The sequence below is a fragment of the Glossina fuscipes genome, unplaced genomic scaffold, assembly GCF_014805625.2.
Source record: "Glossina fuscipes isolate IAEA_lab_2018 unplaced genomic scaffold, Yale_Gfus_2 117, whole genome shotgun sequence".
NCBI classification, from domain to species: Eukaryota; Metazoa; Arthropoda; class Insecta; order Diptera; family Glossinidae; genus Glossina; species Glossina fuscipes.
Window position 1 is genome coordinate 1,279,563 of NW_023998460.1, and position 20,920 is coordinate 1,300,482.

Below are 20,920 nucleotides of genomic sequence, written 5' to 3' on the forward strand. Positions count from 1 at the left end.
TTATCTGGCGGCGAAAGTCCCATCAGTCAACTTAAAGCGCGTTAGCATCTTCAAAATGGCTCCTTCTCAATCTAGGGCAATCTCCTCTTTTAAAATACTAGTTCCGACTGAAAACAGTGATATGTTGTTAAACAAACCACTGTCGCCAGTAGGACCCTTAATTAAGAAATTTATCCCATGAGATCGTCCTTGTAATACCAAAGCAATAGTCTTGTCGCCTTCAAAAAACTGAATGTTTCTTCAGGCCCATTATATCTCATTTATCAAAATGTTAGAGGCCTAAATTCAAAAATTCGTTCTACTTTTCTATATTCAGTGAGCACGGAGATTTTCTGTTTGGCCTTCACTGAAACTTGGCTGAAACCCGATCTTCATTCGTCGGCACTTTTTCATAATTCCTTCCAAGTCTTTAGAAATGATCGAGTGAATCGCAATGGTGGTGGTGTATTAATTGCCATGTCTGCGTCAGTCCCATCCAATTTAATTGAATTTCCCACTTCTCCTAACGTTGAATTTATCGCCATTTATGCGAAAATGCCTAATAAACATCTATTTATGACCTGCTCCTATATTCCCCCAAATTCTGATATTTCCATTTACAACAAACACGCGGCCCTCATTCGTGCACTGGTCGTTGCATTAGGTGACTTCAACTTGCCTCAAGTCACTCGGTATAACAGTGACAATTCTGGCTGTTTGATTCCTACTTCAACGTCTGATAGGGCTGTTGTGTTTTTTAATGAATTGTTTGATCATAATTTGGTGCAACACAACCGTACCCCTAATTGTAATGGTAGACTGCTTGATCTCTGCTTTGTCAATTTCCCTGAGATTAGTGTAAATCGTTGTCCACCTTTTAGTTTACCTGCGAATTCTTATCATCCAGCAATGTGCATTTCCTTTCATCATAAGAATGATGCTTCGTTGAATTGCCTTAATGTGCCAAATCAAACTTTTTTAAATAAATTTTATGATTTTCATAAAATCAATATTGTATAGCTAAAACATCGTCTTTCACATATGAGGCTTGATTTCTCAACCGGAAGTATTGAAAGCTTAATCTCATCGTTCTACAATACATTAAATGTAGCTATTGCTGCATCTGTTCCGATCAAGCAGTGCCGATCTCGAAGCAGGTGTCCCCCCTTGTTTAATAAGACAATTAAATATTGCAAGAATAGAAAAAACTCGCTATTCAAAAAATATTCGAAAAGTAGCTCTGCGCTCGACTATTTCGCTCGGTGGCGAGGCATAAATTTAATTCCCTCAACCGCTAATACTACTGCAGATACCTTCAGTTCATTAAATCCTCTCTGTTTGCTAACCCTACATACTTTTTCAAATTTGTTAACTCTAAAAGAAAAATTTCCACATATCCCTCTCATATTTCTTTCCCGGATGATTTTGAAATCTCAAATCTATTTGCTGAGTATTTCCGACGTAACTTTTCGACTGCTAATTTCGATTTTTCAGCAAACTACCCATATCCTATAACTCACTCGGTTTCAATACCTAACTTGGTTATTTCGGAAGATGACGTTTTTAAAGGGTTGAGTTCTCTAAAATATAGTTGTGCGCCAGGACCTGATGGAATTCCATCATGTGTACTTAAATCTTGCACTGTCGAGTTATGTGGTGTGATCTTAAAGATTTTTCATCTGTTCTTCAATTTAGGTGTTTTCCCTTCGTGTTGGAAGAGTAGTTTCCTTATTCCTATCCACAAGCGTGGAAGTAGACAATTTGTTGAGAACTACAGAGGCGTAGCCAAGTTGAGTGTCTTGCCAAAGTTGTTCGAGTGAATTGTGACTCAGCATTTGGCCTTTGCCATTAATTCGTATATTTCTCCGCACCAGCACGGCTTTCGTAAAGGGCGATCTACAGTCACCAACTTGTTAGTGTTTACCTGTCATGTTTTCAAGGCTTTTTCTAGTGGCTCTCGCACAGATGTTATTTACACTGATTTAAGCAAAGCATTTGATTTGCTTAACCATAGACTACTTATCTTTACACTCCAAGCCTCTGGTTTCCCACCCTACTTAGTGAAATGGATAAGCTCTTATCTGCACAATAGATCCTTCAGGGTTTTGTTTAACTCTATCACCTCGGATGAATTCCCCGTTACGTCTGGCGTACCTCAAAGCAGCCACTTAGGTCCCATTTTATTTAGTTTATACATTAACGATCTTCCATCGGTGGTTAATTACAGCCAGATCTTAATGGATGCGGATGATGTGAAACTGTTTTCCTCCTTCGCTGTTGAATCGCAGTCACATCAGCTTCAAGGTGACTTGGATAATTTTGTTGCATGGTGCTCTGTGAATCTTCTGAAACCAAATCTGAGTAAATGTAAGAAGCTTTCTTTCTCGAGAAGAAAGTCATTCATTACTCAGTATTTCATAGATTCGCATAAGTTGGAGGATGTCGATTCGATCACAGATTTAGGTGTTCTATTTGACCATAGGTTACGTTTTAAAATGCATATTGAGCTCTCGATTAGCAAAGCTAGGTCCGCGCTTGGTTTTATAAAAAGGTGGTCCAAAGAGCTTGATGATCCCTACATTACGAAAAGGATGTACATGTGTTTGGTTAGACCCATACTCGAGTATGCCCTTTTTGGTTGATACACGAACGATTTCATACCAAATATTAAAATAGTTTAATTATTTACTTAAAAAAAGCTGTAAGCATAAATTTTTCGTCTTTACGCATTAAGTTAAGTACCTATCACAAGTGTTTTCTTTAATAATAACGCGTTATATTTTTAATGTAGGAATATGCGTTGTGTTAAGTCATTAAACGAATCTCAAGAAACGAATCTCAAAGAACGAATCTCTGGACTGAATATGGGACATCGATATCTGATGGAAAATAAATGCACTTAATGCAGTAAAGCTTTAAACCTTTTTTTCAGGTCAAATGTATGGACGTGTGCATTGAACGTAAATCCGCTTGTATGACTCCTTGGTTAGCTGGCAATATGAGAATCTGATTTTTGAAATATATTTTTTTGAAAGTAAGAGGAGTTTCGTTCAAAATATCGGAAATGTACGTGTAGGAACATAAAAGCCCTTACCATTAAAACAATATTTTTTCAGGTATGTCTTTTTTATTAAATAAAAATGACAAAACGTATCGCTTAAAAAGTTTGGTCTTGTATAACCCCTCGATTAGTTTATAAGGCCTAAACTTGGAATGCGATTTTAGAAAGGGAAACGAAGCATTATATATATATACATATATATATATGTATGTAAGTGCATTTATAAATAAAGGACTATGGTTTTTGAGTATATTATCGCCCATAACGTTCTATAAATTGAACATTTAAATTTAAATAATTGCACTCAACTTCTATATAAATTATTTCTCGTTTTTTTGTGTTATTGGATTTGTTTATACTTGATTGGATTTTTCTTGTTTCGATTTTGAATTTCACATAGGCAGAAAAAGTTTTCTAGCCAAATTTCTTTTAACCTCAGAAAGATTTGAATTATCTAATTTTTCGCGAAGTAAGTTTATATCGCATCGAACTCTAATTTTTTGTTGTTTATGAAAAAAATCGGCGAACAATGATAACATATTTTACAAGAAAATTACTTTTGCGATATTGGGACCACGTCAGCTAACGTTTTAGATCCCCTCCCCTGAGGAGTATACTTTTTTTGGAAGAAACAAAGTATAATTTCTTTATAGCAAAAAAAAGACATGAAGAATTTTATTAAGCGAAGTGATGTAAAATACTTACTTTACGGCGTTACCGAATTATGAAGTTTTCATTCCTTTTCTAAGTACGTTTATTTAATTATCCTGTTAAAGCTTTTGCGTTTATTTAACAAATATTTGTGTCCATTACTTTGACAAGAAAAAATTATACTTTTCAGCTAATCGTATAATATCGGAAGTTCGTTTTCTAATGTTTTCTTTGCGCACATTCTCACTATCACCGACAAATCCAAAAGGATTTGGTATTGCATGTGCGGATGATTAGATGGTTGTTGTAAATGCATGTGTTGACGTGGATGTGACCCGTACATGTTAAGCGCAGCTAGAGGATAGCCTCCTTTTGCGATTGGTGAAGCCATTTGTGGAATGCGTTTTAGTATAAGTCAGTACATTCAATAAATTTTTGTTTACCTTTGTATTTATTTGTAATGGATGTGAGAAATAATTTCATATAGTATAAAAAATAATCCGTGGTAGTAGCGTATTCTTAAAAAATTAAAAAAGTTATGTTCACCCTAGGCTAAGGAATTTCAAATTTCGATAGTATGAATAAAACTTACACCACTTTCTTTATTAGAAAAACACATAGTTTTGGCTATAACGGAAATGATTATAGATTGCAGATCTGTTTGACTATAATGAATTTTTTAAGTTGCGTACATTTCTTCTTCATAGCCAAAGTAAACGCTAGTTCACGTCTCTGTCCACCAATACATTGGCCTTTTTTATTTATGGAAAGGGCCTTTTGGTGTTGTTCGATTCGAATAATAATAATATCTGTATCTTCGTACCCATGTATCTGCATGTTTACAGTCTCACCTCTCCATTTGAGTCTACTAAGGAAACGTTCGTCTGCTAAATTCTTTTGGAGCTCATATATTATGGATCGTTGCTAAAATGCGCAAACCATGTGAGTTAATGTAATTAAAAATATACACTCATAACGACAGCAACATCATCATCGTCATCAAATACATTAATCATACTGTACATACATAACGTTTACAAACTCTTTTTATTAACAAATTTACAATTTGTCAAAGTATGTGTGCACATTTGTGACAAAAACGAAAGTGCCACAGGCTATCTTACACTATATGGCCGTTATACACGCATTGTAAAAAATTAGTGACCGAAGAAGTGGATATAGGAATTATGGAAATTTATACGAGAGGTAATTAATAGGTTGCCTACAAGCACGTGTTAGTTGCAAGCTAACGCCAAAATTATCTTATGATAGCTTAATTTGGACAGATTACATATAACATAGTTTATGATGATTTTTTTATTTGAAGAAGGAACCAATTTTGAAGAAAACAAGGAGAAAACACTGTACAGTAAAAGCTCCTTATTCGCGCTTCCTTCATTCGCGTTTTCACTATTCGCGGATTAAAAAAATTCCTATATTCGCAGCTATAAATTTCTTTATTCGCGGATCTAATAAGTAAGTACGTAATAATAAAAGGATTACAATAGGTATCTAAATAACATTCCGTATTCACGGTTTCTGTGTACTCGCTTGCTTTAAGACACCTCTTGAAGAAATCTCCGAAGCCCATCAAGCACTTTCAGAGGCCTATCTTATTGGTTTATTGGCAAAGGTTGCGCTAAAGCCTGCCCTAGAATCTTTTTTAAAGCCGTAAGTCTTTAACTTGAGACGTTTTTCATTAAATTTGGATTAGAAATCCACTAACTAGATGGAAGTTTTATTATGGTTGCGTAAAGATTCATGTACATAGTGAGGAAAAGAATTTGGAAATAAGTAAAATTTTGATGTTTAATTTGTTTTACATTTTTATTACATATAATTGCTTCTAGTCTGTTGTAAAGGTTTACGTAATATAACAATAGAAGTTTGGCATAGTTGTGCGTTATCATAGCATAAAAAGTATACTCAAATTAGTTGTAAACAATGGAAATTCGAATTTAGTGACATTACGATAATCTATGCATATCAGCAATAATTCTATCAATTGCCCTATGCAATTTTTGCATGCATTCTGATATTTTTACATACCTTCTGCAACTTTTGACTACAACACCAAATGTACTGGTATCGATCACTTTAAGCGCTAACTACCTCACGAGATGTCACTAGCTCCGAATGAATTAACTTGCCAGTCAAGTGGAAAACAAATCGATTTAAAATATCGGCAAATAACTAATTTAAAAATAGCATATATATATTTGTATGTACGTATATTTATTATTTACGCATATATGCAAAAACTCGCTATACACATACATACCTTTCAGTTGCACCCTGAAAATATTATTTCAAAGAATCTAAATAAATCCATTGAAGCAAATATTTGGTTGCAAGAGTAATTATAAAACTAATGCTATGAAAATTCAACACGTACATGCGGATGATCAACTAAACAAATGGATACTTGAAGTGATATTTGGCAAATGAGTGAATTTTTTTCCAATTTTGAAAAACTGTTCAGCAAGCAAAAACCAACAGCAATCGATTTTCATAAACATCATTTTTCATGTAATTAATTCAGTTTTGTTCTGGAATATAAATGACTATACGAACAATGGGTCGAACACGAAGACACTGACACTAGAAGGCTGACTTTGATAAATTATTGACAAATTCGCAAAAAAGACGCTTTTTCATTGCAAGACTTGAAGAAAAAATATTAGATGGTTGATACTTTTTTCACTTGAAAATGGCGTTTATTGAGAAAAATCTATGTTAATTAAAACATTTTCCATCACTTTCTGCAACTTTTCCATATTTTTCTGATACCATTTCGATACCGTGTCGAATGAACTGTATTGGCAGCCATCTAATAATCTATCCCTTTTCGCACACCTTCAACCGTGCCAGCCAAAAAATACTGCATCGATCTGAACAAGCGGACTTCAGAAGACGCTGTTGTAGCAAACATTATTCTAGCAACAGCTGTTTCCGGCATTCTGATTTGTTGCAAGGAGAGGAAGAGAGAAAAGAAGAGTTTGGTCAGATATTTGTAATTTTCTTGAATGACAGAAAAAATTCACTGATATAATATTAAAATAAATATATATACTAAATGAAAAAAAGGAAAAATATACTGATATTAAACGACTCGAAGGAATTGAAGCATATTGCAATTTAATGCGTACTAAATAATTCCAGTAAATGTTTCGTACGTGTGGCTCTTTGCATTTTCCTTTATTATGAAGTATACATGTACATTTCATTCAAAAAAAAAAAGTCGTTATTTCAAAAAATTTCAAATGGAAAAATATTATAAACTATTTAGTAAGGTCAACAGTAAATTCAGTTTACGGAATTTTCTAAAAAGGATAAAGGGGTTTTTGTTCTTTTTTAATTTCACCTCGTCATGATCGTCAAATTAAAACATTTATACTTTTATTAGGCAAAGAAAAAACATAAAGCTTTTGTTAACTGTTCTTTGCATTTGGAAAATACTATGGGTCTGATATGTGTTGCACGTTGGCTGAATACAGGTCACCTTAATACGAATTAACAAGTTTTGATTTGGTTAAGGAACATTTAGTTTCGAAGGGTTTTCGCAAGGAAATAATGCAATATGAATACGACGACTTATTTTCTACATCCGGTTTATGACAATTCATTCTTCATGTTTATGGAAATATATTGGTGCGCGTTCACGGCTTTGAATATCTAAAAAAAAAAAAAGAACCATTTACAAGTCTACGATTTGTATGCAAATAACGAATCGCGTGTTTATGTACTAAATACTATGTTCAATTTACTGGAAAATTATAGGCTGGTTTGTTTAGAGGATTTCTTTTCCAGCGAATTAAAAGTACAAACCAACAACTGACAATAAACGTAAAGAAAGAAAAAAAAACAATGTTATTAAGTTACAAAGTTATAAAAAGAAACAATCGAAGCATTGTACAAAATAAGCAAAGTCTAAAATCTACACTCAGATTAATGTTAAAAACATTCAAGTGTGAACTAATACAACTATAACAGATATCTAATAAAAAGAAGAAAATTTGTTAAATAAGAAATAAAATTATTGTTAATACTCAAACATTAAAATTAATGCATTGACATTATAAGAAAGTTTTTCAAAGCAAATTGAAGTATAATTTATTAGGAACTAAATAAAAATGAAATAAAAAGAATTTTAATTATGAGACGAAGGCTGCTTAGGTGCCCACAGACCCGACTTCGGTTTCTCGCATAGACATCGTGGGCCGAAGGGGACTATAGGCACGGCAGGGTGAAAAATTGTCTAAGGCTCACGGGAAGCCCCAACCTCCCTCATCCCCCCATTGTCCTCGAACTACCTAGTTCAGCTAAGACATGTAGAACACTCTATAGTCTTCAATCCTCTCTGTGTGGCACTGAAGAGTGGCCTACAAAATAAGTATCATTTTTTTTTCAGATGGACAGGGGAGAACATATTGACACTGCGTTACACCATGTCTGGTGGATGCACTGGGTGCGGCAGAATTTCCTATTGCAGCTGCAACAGTGCATCCTTGAGAACTCTTGCAACAAGCGGGCAAAAAATGGCATTTTCAGTCAATTCGTGTTCCCACTTTTAAATCATTGAAACCAACACCGAGAATTGCGATATGAGAAAGCAACACTACCATAAGCTTTTGAACGTATTTGGTGGGCGTCGGCAGCAGATTTCCGTAAATAAAGAACAAAAGTGATGAAAGTCGAAAATGCAATAAATTAATGACATTAAACAGAGAACTGTTATTTTACCTAGAGAAATGAAGGATGCGAAGATATATTTAAATATAACTAGCAAAAAGACAAACCAACAAATTTACAGAGCTCCGGTAAGCCGTTAACAGAATTCTGTTGACGAAGTCTCGGAGGGATTTAAGGCAAATTACAGTTAAAATATAACTTTTCGAAATTTTTTTTTAAAAATATTATAAATTAATTGATATTTGAAAAGAAAAATTTTTACATTATGTCGTAAATGAGGCTGACAAAGCGTGGAAAAGTTGAAACTAGTACGGCGTAAAATCTCTTCTACAACTTCATTTAACAGAATTCATTTAACGGTTCAGAAGGGCTCTGTACAAATTTTTTGGTTTGTGTCTTTGCCAGCTATATTTAAATATTACTTTGCACCCTAAAACGAATGTCAAAATCATTCAATTTAATCGCTACATGCAAAACGCTTTCGTTATCATTTTTATTTATGGAATTCGTTGACTGAAATTAAATCAAGTACCTAATATATATGATGAAAATTAAAAAATATATTATAAGTTATAAATAATACAAACTTATTATCGCTACTTTCATAACTTATCTGAGAATGTTTTCCCGATTTTTTCACAGAGAACAGCAGCTTCTGAATATATTTGAGGTGATTATAAATACACTGGAAGGTAAGCTGAAACGTATTGATAACCTGGACAAATCTGTCGAACATATGATGCGCCGTATGGAAATGTTGGACAATCGCGTTTCCGACAACCTAATTAAAACCGATGCCGTTATATCAAAACTACGTTCTCTCGACACTAAGTTATCGAATGACATTGTTGAATCCCAGCAATTGGGGAATAGGGGTCTAAGTGACGCTAGCGGTCACGTCAATTCAGCTCGGTCATCACCTGTCCCTCCATCCGCAACATCGACAACTAGCATACAGCTCGACAACCGGTTAGTACTGCTAGATCAAAAAGTCACCGATATCGATTCAAAATTAGAAATATTGAAAAATCAAATCGATAATAATTTCTTGCAAGTAGATGAAATAAATGCCGAGGCCAGTGAAAAGAAACAAATCACTATGAATGTTATTGAAATAACGAAAGCTATGAACGCTGAAGTCATGTCCCACGTTTCCAATGAACTGAATGAATTGCGTGACACTACCGGTAACATAGACAAGAAATTGCAATTTCATATTAATATAGTCTCGGAAAATGTTGGGCGTATGTTGCGCATGGTAGGCGATATTCATGACGCTGTTGTTGATCATCATGAACAGTTGAACGCTTTAAATGTGACCACTACTGTACTGCCTTTAATTAAATCCAGCAAAATTGATGCTCTTGTAAAGCAAATTCGTCCCATGGTGTCAGTGTCGGAAAAAATGGACGAGGTGTGGGATGTAGTAGTGGGTACCAAGTCATCAGTAGATCATCTGTTACCGAAGTCAGATGCTTTACTTTCTCGCACACAAAGACAGGAGAGAGCTATTGGAGAAATACATCAAGACTTAAAGACAAAAACTAATTTAATCATTAATAATTTGGATATCGTCGAACGGAGGTTAAAAAAACAAGAAGATGATGTACAATTGTTAGCGCAACGTCCAGTACCAGCTGAACTATTAATGGATCCTACGATTGACCGTTTGGTAGAATATGATCCCAATAGGTTTGTACATCAAAAAAAATTAAATTTCTAACCGCACACAAATTAACACAAACATTTTCTTAAAATACCTGAAAAAACACATATCGGCAATGCTTTTTAAGGTCGGTAGAATATTATAATCGTTTTTACAACGGTTTTTCAAAGGTTAATTCGTCTTTTTTAATTTTTTGTTCCGAAACTCATAACAGAGTTTTAATATTTGCTTGTTTTCTCCACTCTCTTAACAGTGCAATTCTTAATCATATTTCAAAAGCATACATAAGTTCATATATATGTAAAATTTAAATATTTTTCGAATACCAATTCAAGTAACTAATTATAAATGCTGTGCATACATTGGTCCTTAGCAATCACGTCTGTCCTTTGAATGATTTGTCTGAAAATCAAATATATAATTTCTTGAATAAGTTCCAAGAGATATTGTCGACACAAATTTTTGCAAATTTTTGTTGCATATAATGCAAGTGCTTTAAATTGAACGAGAACTGAAGCTTGTACCGATAACAAGATGTTTACCAAGTCGTACTTAATTTATTACAATTTATTTACTTCTTTTAAATTATTGATCACGGTTGGATCTTCATTATCAAACAAGGCTCTCAACTTACGAAGGTTTTTAACTGCTGACGCAGTTATAATCAGTCGGCACAAATAAGAATAACTAGCATCATATGTAGATTTGTTGGTGGAAATTTCAGTTTTAATTCCTTCTAAACTGAATTTTAATTCCTTCTTAACTGAGTTTTAATTCCTTCTAAACTGATCCCTAAATAATGTTGTTTATGAAGTACAACATAATGTCGTCTGTAAAGAAAGGGTTTGATTTATTTTCGAACTCAACCACAAAGCATTATTTCTATACATTATACAAATTTCTGTAAATTATACAGCTGTTTTGCAGAAGATTTTCCCTAGAATTTTTTCATATCTTTACAAAAGAATATTTCGTTATGAGCTGCAATAAAATATGCATGAAATTGAATATAATCTCAAAATTTGGTGGTACTTAGACATTCCCAAACATATTGCTAAAATCGAAAAATGAAGGGAATATTTATTTTAAAAGTACCCGCGGGTTGAATTTTGCTTAGTTAATAGATAGGTACATTTGTTACTAAGAGGTTTCATGCTCGTTGTTATAACTACTTCGGCATGTTAAATAAGCTTGATTTTTGCGTTCGGTGCAATTATGCGTAAACAAACAAACGAACAAGTCGGTATTCGTGGATTAAAACCTCAGTGAGGAAGAGTTTACTTTGGTTTACAGTGTTCAGTAGACGAAGACGTAACACTTACCGATTGGGTACACATCCACTACGTGTGATCACTTCCGTATAACTTTCACCGCATTCACTTCTTCTTTCTGGCCATCACATAATATGAGACACCCCTATGTGATTGATCATCTAAAAAAAAACCTCTACTAATGCATCTCAACTGCTTTTACAGACTAGAAATATTAGCCATCCCGTTGAATATTGAGATACTGAAAACTAAAATCTCATATATTTGTACATCCTTCCTTTCTTTCCTACTTGGGATATTTGGAATCAATTAGTAATGTTCTCATTATTAAAACCAATGATCCCTTAACTTCGCAGCTTCCTTTTTTTAATACGAAAAATAGCTCAAGTGACTGTCAGACAGAGGTGAAGAAAGAGAGAGACCAAAGTAAACTTGATATTTGGAACCGCGAACGCTGACTTAGCACTCGCGGACATGATCATGCGAATATGATCGCTAAGTCGTGCTATATGAGTGACAAGCATGAGAACTAAGCAATTTACACTTTCATCACTTTTAATTAGATGTGAATATAAATTTTCGTTAGGCATTCTTTGCCCATCAATGTCAAAAATGAATGAACCTAAACCTTATTGATATTATACTTGTCGACTACATTCAAGATGCTTACAGGGGCATCATGAAATATAGTTATTACATGGTAAACGATGACAGAGTTTTTGGAACAAACTATCAATCAAAATCCTACGAACCGTTATGTGCAATCGTGAATACTTGGTGTGATATATAGAAATGAGGAGAAGATCAATAAAGTTGAGCATCTTTGAAACAATTAATCAGTTTTTAAAAAAAGATTCGCTTTCATTGCAATAGTAGTTTTTTATTGCATAATAAGTACCACGACGAGGAAGAAAAAATTTGCCTAGCGTATACAAAAAATATCTCCCCCTTATAAAAAATTGCCGAAAAACACCTCTTTTCCTGCTATTTAGCCTCAAATCCTTCTACGAACAAACAATAAAACAAGCAACTATTACAAAAACTACTTTTCCTTATTCATATATCAATCTAGATACTCCGTTATTGATGACTACACAGAAACGAGTAGAACAAGCACTTTAACCACAGCTCAGACTACACCCTCAACTGCTTCGTTAGCAGCAACACCTACACCCTCTTCTTCTTCTATTTTTGCTTCTTTTATTCCATCCACACTAACAGTGAACACAACTCCAACAACCATTGTGTTGGCAACTTATTCTTCATCCACATCACTATCTTCCTCTTCCTCCTCTTCTTCGTCCGCCTTTAATGGTACAAACAACAATATCACAACTCCCTATATCCATAATCAAAAACATTCGACTACAGCTGCCGGTATTGATACTAATCAAAATACTTCATCTACTGCTACTATCGCCACAACAAACAATAGCATTTCATCCCCCTCCTCCTCTTCTTCCACTTCGCAAACTGCCACGATGACTTCATCATCACCGGTCAATTCGGTATCGCAATCATCGTCATCTACCAGTCCTACCAAACCAATTTCACGCAAAGGTGGCGTAATCTTTCCCAGTGTGAAGAATAAACCATCAGTAGTGAACACGACTTTCTCGACGGATATCATCACACTAAAAGATATAAAGGTAGGTGAACAGTTGCGCCTATGTTTATTTTCAATTTATAAGGTTGCGCCTAAGTTCATTTTCAATTTATAAGGTTGCGCCTAAGTTTATTTTCAATATGTAAACGCAGCCATTTGGTTGCGCAATGCCATAATCAGCTGTTTTCCCAAGAAAAAATAGTAAATTATTTAAAATGGTAAAAAAATGTAATTTGAAGAACGTTTTCAGATTTATTGATTAAAACAAGCAGACAAACGGCGAAATTATTAACATGATGGCGATCTCAAGAAATTAACCTTCGCACTACATCTAAATAAACTTTGTTTGCGCAAGTTGAAGCGGAACGAGAATATAGTTTTAGTCGCCGTCTATGTTGACGATAATGTAATTGCTTGCAAGCACAAGCAAAAAAGGAATTTGAAGCAAGAATTTATGTTGAAGCATTTTGAAATGGAAAAAAACAAGTATGGGCGATGGCTGCATAAAAAACAGAAGCACAATAATAGCGTTGAAGTACCTTTGCCACTCAGCCCAATTGAAGTGGACGCAAATGAACAGCAGGACATAATAGCATTTCTACTTACTTGATCCCTCCAAAACCGCATCCCTTCATTGATATTTTGGATGCCTTGTATCCTTCTGAATGATCGGAAAGAAGATGCCGCTTGGGAGGTGTAAATGTACGTTTTTACCTGTATGTATGGCCCACCATATATATGGAAACTGAATACGTATTTGATAACGATAATGATGAATGAAAGCTTAATTGACTTGAAATATGGTCTTCCTCTCATATTCGCAATCGAAAATAAAGCGATTAAAAGAATACGATTGACCGAATTTACTATTTGCTTTGAAAACAATATTTTCATACAAAATGAATTTTATCGTCAAGCATTTTAACCAATGGTTTCTTAGCCTGAACCACCTTTAAGTTCCGTCAACTGGTCTGCTAGCAATAATGAAAAATAGGGCGGTACATTGGTTACCGATAGTACCAGCAAAATACTCGGCATCAAGAAACACAATAGCAACAGACCTTGTTATTTGTGTTCCCCTTGGTGTTGTAAATTTAAATTACTAGAGTAAAGTCATCAGGCAGAAGGTTGTTGCTCCAGTTTGTTTTGCGCAATTTCTTTGTCTATATAGCAATTTCTTTCTGATTGTCGGCGAAGATATATCTTGTTTTCGTTATTTTACGAATATAGCCCGTTAAGTGTAAGTTTAGTTTGGGATTTTTTAAAAAAAGTTGAAATTAATAGAAGCACTGTCGTTGAGTCGTCTTAACAACAAAAAAAGCCATATTCTTGTGCAAACTGTCCTGCCGCCTTTTTTTCACAGCTTACCCTCGTATCGTTACTCCATAGGCAGCATTTTGTTATCTCTTGTAAAAAAAAGAAAGAAAACTAAGAAAGCATTTGAAATATTGCTCAACGTTTATAAAATGATTCGATTTTTTTCACTATTAAGTAAACGCAGAAATTACTTGGCAGAACAGCCATTCTCAAAAATAATTCAATTAACTACGGCAGAGGGCGTGGAGTGTAGAAAAACCCATATGATTTCTGGATAATACCAACCTTCAAAGAATAGGAGTGAAAATTTCACGTCATTTCGACAGCTACAAGTTACAAATATTTACTTACCTTTGTAATTTCCAGAACAATGCAAAAATGTGAAATTCGATTGTTTATCAAACGTTGTTTTTTTGCTGAGGAACAAGCAAGAGCACTATAATGGGCCACAGCCTGCCGTTGAATAACGTGCCCCACTTCGCGAAGTACAAGTATATAAGTATTTGTATAACGACCGTCCAAAATAAGGCGTTATGTGTGAAGTGATCGAAAAAGTTGTCCGATTCGAATCATTTTCAATAGGCTTCGTTCTTGAAACAAAACAAGTCAGTGTACCAAATCTCATAAAAGCATCTCAAAAATTGCAACCTGTAGTTAGAAACAATGCGGACAGACGGATAGTCCAGCTTAAATCGATTTAGAAAGTGATCCCGAATATATAATAACAATACATCTAAGAATAAGCGTATAAAAATTTGCCGCCAACTGAAAATAAGCGTCTATGATTCTCAATAATTCCAAACATGTGAGAATAAGCGTCCATATTTGTTTACAATTTTTAATAATTGTTCAAGTATTTGTATAAAAATTGCCTACATCTGAGAATAAGCGTATAAAAATTTGCCGCCAACTGAAAGTAAGCGTCTATGATTCTCAATAGATTCTCAATTTTTTAAAACTCCCAAACATCTGAGAATAAGCATCCACATTTGTTTACAATTCTCAATACTTGAACATGCCTTTGTTGTTACTTATCTTCCGAAACATCAATATAGCTTTATCAGATCAATAAGAATTGCTACTACTAAATTTTTTTTGTTTTAGTTCGAGATGACAGCATAAATAGTTTTAATGCTTGCAACACCTAAAAGAACGGAAGTGTCAGTTCAGTCCACAAACCAATTGTCATAACTATGGAGCTATTTAACTTCATTTAAATCAATTATATTATCATTAGATGATTTAGTTTCATTCTATTATTATCACATAAATACCGTTACATATTTATGGTCACTCGAATTATATGATTTAAAAAGCTACATTATTTAATTTCATTTCACATATTATCAGTTTGCTAATTTCTTTTATTTTTGTATTCAAACAAAAGTTCTACAGGAAGAATTAAGATATAAAAACAATCGTTTGACAATTGAACTTATAAAGTAGGCAAATTTTATTAGAAACACGTCCAAAAAAGAATTTTTTTAAAAAAATTAAAGCACAATCTTATGGAAATTAGGATTATTGTCAACTGTGTCAATTTTATTGGTATCTTTTAATAAAAATGATATCATCAAACGGCCTGAACTGGTGTCGATCTGCTGTTCTCGTTATCGCGCTAGGTCCATAGCAACTTTCAAGTGTGGGTTAAAGGTTCTCGTCATCGAGCACCTCTTAGCAAGTGAGGAATCAATGGTGCTTGATAGCGTATGAGCGTTTCCTCGATATGGAACGTAAAATGGCGCATTCTAGATCGGGAGTAAGAACCTCGACGAGCTTCATGTTCAAAGCGAAAATAAAACAAAATTATCGTTATAAAAACAGATACTCGATCAAACGTTAAGTGCTCTTCCCCGTTGGTACCATACAGTTTGGGAAAGTATAAATGGAATATGAAATTAACGAGAAAATTTGTAAGAATGAAAGGAAATATAAGATTACCAGGAACTACTTAACAAATATTCTGGCAATGCGATATTCAACGCTTGTTTGGAGAAGAAATTTTATTAAGAAAATTATAAATATCGGCTTAACCACTAAAAAATAAGAATTAGGCGATTTAAATAAAAATGATATGTTCCATTCAACTTATTAAACTTTATTTAAAATTTTCGTTTAACCACCACTATATAAAAATTTGTCATTCAATCAGGAATAAAGATATATAGTTCTTTTGGTTACCACGAAAAGCGTTTTTGTTATAAGCTAAAACCATTAATTAATTCATAATGCAATTATAACAGCCACAAAAATTGCACAGCTATTTAAAGTTCATCTTTAATCTGAGGCTCTTTGCAAAAACAGGTATAAGATGTTTGCACTTTTTCCATGCCGGGCATGACCACAACTGGTGCCACTAGACGATTGCTCCATTCCTGCGGATGAATTAACTGAATTAAATACGTGCTTGCAGGTGTGGCAGAAACTTACCTTAAACAGCGCTAAATGATAGCAATAAATATGCTGCGGTAATAGATTGGCCTCGACAAATTCTCGAGCATTATGTATTATTTCCCGAACTTTCTTCTCGTGTTCTCTGGCCCATTGTACCTTCTCAATTAGATCACTAAGATTTCGTTTAAAGGGCACATAATGTTTATACGGTTGAAGTTTACTATAAAAATGTTCGTAATAGGGTGAGTCCTGTTTAAAAACCAAAGAATCGCCGGCCAATAAGTATGGAAAACGGTAAGAAGCTACCGTGCCATCAATATTCAATTGATATTTATACTAAAAGTAAAGAAAACTATTTTGTATAAACTAATTATATAAAAGAAACAAATTTTCTATTAAAAGTATCGAGCACAAATATAATTGTATTTTGATAGATTTTTACTACGCTTGCTATTTCTTACAATTTTTTTATATTTAATATTTTTCCTCAGGAAAACAGCATGACAAAACGAATTTTAGTATTCATATTAATCAATACATCTTATTTGAAAACCAGTTGACAAACAGCTACAAATCATCAATTAGGATATAAAAATTTGTGAAAGATGTGATAAATGCAATAATAACTGATCAAAGATTTTATTTGTTTTGCAAATTACGGCTTTTAATTCTTTTTTTTTTGATTTGTTTAAGATTTTAATTTTTCTTAGCTTCACATAAATAGTTCAGATTATAAAATTATTCAGAAAAATATTTTTGAAAAAATATTTAACATTTTTTGAAATAAGTGAATTACCTTAAAGAATTCCATGAAGCTCACGTATGGAACCGTCGGGCCATATTTTTGTTCTTCATCCCGAAAAAAGAAAAAGTTTGTAATTGAAGCGTTTATTAATTCTGGATATTTTCTCGACAGATCAATTAAATCTAAACGCTCTCGCCTTGAGTCTCTACCGCGCCAGAACGCTTTATCTTCTTTCAACTCCCAAGGGTGCTCATTACGTTGCACCGAGAGCATATCTAATGCAACACGACCCATGTTCTCTACACTAGATTCAGTCAAATCATAGGTAGGCAGTGTTATATCATATGAATCCTCACTGCCGCACCATGAAAAAATTGGATATGGTCCTGAGGTACGTTGTTGACCTCCTTTCTTTGACAATGGCCAATCACCCAAATTTAAATAAAACTCCATGTCAGGCAATAACGCTACACGGCTCAATGCTAATAATGTAGAATCCATGAACATTTTAAAGCCAGTATATTTACCATAACATTGGCGCCAAATTTGTTGCTGTTTTACTACATAATGACATAATGAAACACTCTCCGGTTGATTATAACGTTTCATGAGATTTTCGCGAATGGCACTAAAATTAACACGTTTAAACGAATGCAAATCCCACATGATTTGTTTATCCGCTGCAGCATTTGGGCAATTGTTGTGTAACATAAATAGTTGTAGGTCCTGAGGACAGTAACATTTCTCGGAATAAACTTTATTACGCACATAATACGGGGATTGAGCTACTTGAGTGCCGTTGTAACGAATCTCGATTTCTACTTGATCGCACCAATCCGCCGTAGTGTAGCGTACAATGTTAGTACCGTCACCACGATCAATAACATCAACGTGTGAACGGCATCGACCATGAGGTGAATTGCCCTTAATTTTCACTTGGAAATTTAAAGGAGCAGATTCCAGATATCTAATTAAAGACATACTATTATTAACATTTTCATGTTATTTTTAAGATACATACCTTTGCCCATTTTTATCTATTGCCATTATGAAAAAGTAGCGGGCAGGGAGAACAGAAACGTCCGGTTTTATACCTGCACCCCATACCAAGCACTTTTCAGCATCTACTAGTTTTATTTCGGCTTCGGCAAACCTGAGATGTATACCCCATATATAAAACACGAATAATAAAATTTGTAACATATTTTGCAGTTTTTATAGAAAGTTTTATTTTACTTTTTAAGAATTTAAACGCCGGACTGTTTTACTGATAAGAATTCCTCCAATATTTTTTTTGTTCGATCTCGTTTTCTCTTAAGTTTCGTAAACAAAGTTCCCGCAGTTACGATATAAAATGTCTAAGAGTATTACTGTTATACGATATAAGTGCTTCTAAATGGTTTCGAGATGCCAAACGTTGATTTCCCAAATTAATGTTCAAACTTAGTTTTAAGTTTCGTAGTACATCACAAAGTGTGGCAATTGTTCAAAAAGGACAATTTTTAATTTTATTTCACTGCGTATTGCATTATTGCACTTCCTAAAAAATTTTGTAAGACACAAACCGAATATGCCCTCTGCAGCTTTTAGCAAAAAAAAAAAAAAATTGGCTAAGTGCACATTGAGCAATAAAATAAAAGCAAAGGAATTATTTTAAATATAACAACCGAAATTGCTATAATCCAATACAAATTCTAAAGTGATTAATATGTGAACGCAATTTACACATATAATAAGGTTGATAAACTTACTAGCTACTTGAAACTGAATTACAATACAAATCAATCGAAAGCATATAGAAGAATTGAAAAACAAAACAGATTAAAATATTTAAGTATAAGAAAAAACAACATTTTCCATTAAAAACCAAAAACGTCTTAAGTAAATAAAGGTGGTAAAAAGTTAATCCTTTCGACTGCATGTATTTAGAAAGCAAAATACACCCAAAAAACATGTTAACAGGCATTTTCATTTACAACATTCTTTCAGGGTTTCTCATGCGTTGATTTGTTAAACGCTGGCATGAAACAATCTGGCGTCTTTTATCTGCAAATTCGTGGTACCACGTATTGGTTTTTAAAAGTCTTTTGTGAACAGGAAATAGCTGAAGGCGGTTGGACAGTAAGATTTAAAAGATTAGATTTAAATTTTGTGTAATTATTATTAAACCATTAAAAAACAGGTTATACAAAGACGTGATGACTACGGTGAACCACGCGAAAACTTCAATCGTGATTGGGCTGATTACAAAAACGGGTTTGGCGATCCCGCCAAAGAGTTTTGGTTGGGTAATGAAAACATTTATATGCTCACAAATAATGAAGATTATGTACTGAGAGTTGAATTAGAAGACTTTGAAGGCAATAAACGGTAAATTTTATTAGATTTCCAAATTAACTACAAAAAGTTTCTTTATTTGTGAATCTATTTTAAATTATGCAGATATGCTCAATACTCACATTTTAAAATACACTCGGAAGCTGATTATTACAAATTAGAAATTGACGGCTATGAAGGTAATGCTGGCGATTCTCTAAATGACCCGTGGTATGGTTCGAACAATAGTCCATTCTCTACGTACAATCGTGACAATGACCGTTCATCACTGAACTGCGCTAGTATGCTTAAGGTGAGAAATGTTTATTACAAAATTATTATTATCATTACAATAGCGCATTGTGTTTTAATTTTCTTTTGTCCCGCACAACAAGTATGATAAGAAAATTCAATTCAAGCTGCTTTAGGAAAGATTATAATAGTATTAGAGAAGAACTGCCTATAATCTCTTTAAAGTGAGAAGAATATAGACAGTCGAGACTGGACACATGATCTCAGATTATTTTGTTTTCTATATGCCATACAAGGCGTGTGTGTCTTTAAAGATAAAATTTTTTAACAGTCTCCTCTCCCTATGTGATTGAAGTAAAAATATTGCTAATCTTATCTAAACCTATAGGGCGGCTGGTGGTGGAAATCTTGCGGTCGGGGATTGAATGGCTTATATTTGCACGATCCCCAGGATTTGACGGCACGTCAAGGTATTGTTTGGTTCCGTTGGCGTGGATGGGATTATACTCTAAAAAAAGCCATTATGATGATACGACCACGTGGTCCGCAACCTATGAATGCCAATGCATCGTGAATACTTAATTAATGTTAGGGGAATAAAGCAAAAACAAAATTTAAATTATTTACTGTACAATGTTCATGGAAAAAGTAAACAATAGGAAACAAAAAGACAGCAAATCAAATAACATTAAACATATTTTCGTTGATTTTCCGTTAAAGGTTAAATGTTTTAAATGTAAATTGTCAAAAAAAGCACTACAACCAATTCTAAACCAAATTCATAACAATTCTTTACTATTATATATTGTTTAATTATTTCATAGAGAATTATTAAATCAACTGTAATTATTAGAATTTTTACGTTTGTTATATGTGTATACGTTTTAAAGTTTTTTGTTTTCTTTTTTATTAACTTATTTTTAATTTTCATGAAGAAAAAATCTGCCACAAAAATAAGACGAATGTTATC

The 20,920-nt window shown here is 33.6% G+C and overlaps 2 protein-coding genes across 12 annotated transcripts in view; one reads left to right on the forward strand and one right to left on the reverse strand.

Annotated features, from left to right (window-relative positions):
* LOC119640299 (angiopoietin-2) overlaps positions 1–20,591 on the forward strand; it is a 175,250-nt gene extending 154,659 nt beyond the window's left edge. For 5 of the 7 annotated variants that reach the window (XM_038038219.1, XM_038038218.1, XM_038038220.1 and 2 more), the window contains 6 exons: positions 9,026–10,075; positions 12,393–12,969; positions 19,372–19,503; positions 19,565–19,752; positions 19,825–20,011; positions 20,339–20,591. In XM_038038219.1, coding sequence (XP_037894147.1) covers positions 9,026–10,075; positions 12,393–12,969; positions 19,372–19,503; positions 19,565–19,752; positions 19,825–20,011; positions 20,339–20,524 — 2,320 coding nt within the window. In that variant the 3' untranslated portion in view covers positions 20,525–20,591. The remainder of the gene's footprint in view (positions 1–9,025; positions 10,076–12,392; positions 12,970–19,371; positions 19,504–19,564; positions 19,753–19,824; positions 20,012–20,338) is intronic. The other 2 variants (XM_038038222.1, XM_038038223.1) reach the window with 2 other exon arrangements.
* On the reverse strand, positions 694–19,927 carry LOC119640301 (protein O-glucosyltransferase 2-like). 5 transcript variants are annotated; one of them, XM_038038227.1, is made up of 5 exons: positions 18,404–18,948; positions 17,434–18,349; positions 16,674–16,973; positions 16,546–16,618; positions 694–703 (listed from the first exon to the last, which is right to left on the reverse strand). In XM_038038227.1, coding segments are annotated over exons 1-5 (1,473 nt in total). In that variant the 5' UTR covers positions 18,586–18,948; the 3' UTR covers positions 694–701. The 5 variants fall into 5 exon arrangements, with proteins under 5 accessions (XP_037894155.1, XP_037894157.1, XP_037894156.1 ...); XM_038038229.1 differs by lacking the exon at positions 694–703 and having other exon boundaries at positions 16,352–16,618; positions 17,434–17,849; positions 17,910–18,349; positions 18,404–18,953; XM_038038228.1 differs by lacking the exon at positions 694–703 and adding an exon at positions 19,842–19,927 and having other exon boundaries at positions 16,354–16,618; positions 18,404–18,535.
* Positions 20,592–20,920: the final 329 nt, after the last annotated feature.

What these genes read in the sequence shown, in the direction of transcription:
- LOC119640301 (XM_038038225.1), bottom strand. Translation starts at nt 18,585, where the DNA reads ATGTTACAAATTTTATTATTCGTGTTTTATATATGGGGTATACATCTC. An exon ending in ATAGATAAAAATGGGCAAAG is followed by an intron (nt 18,350 to 18,403) that starts GTATGTATCTTA and finishes GTCTTTAATTAG; the next exon opens with ATATCTGGAATCTGCTCCTT. An exon ending in GCTTCATGGAATTCTTTAAG is followed by an intron (nt 16,974 to 17,433) that starts GTAATTCACTTA and finishes CTTTACTTTTAG; the next exon opens with TATAAATATCAATTGAATAT.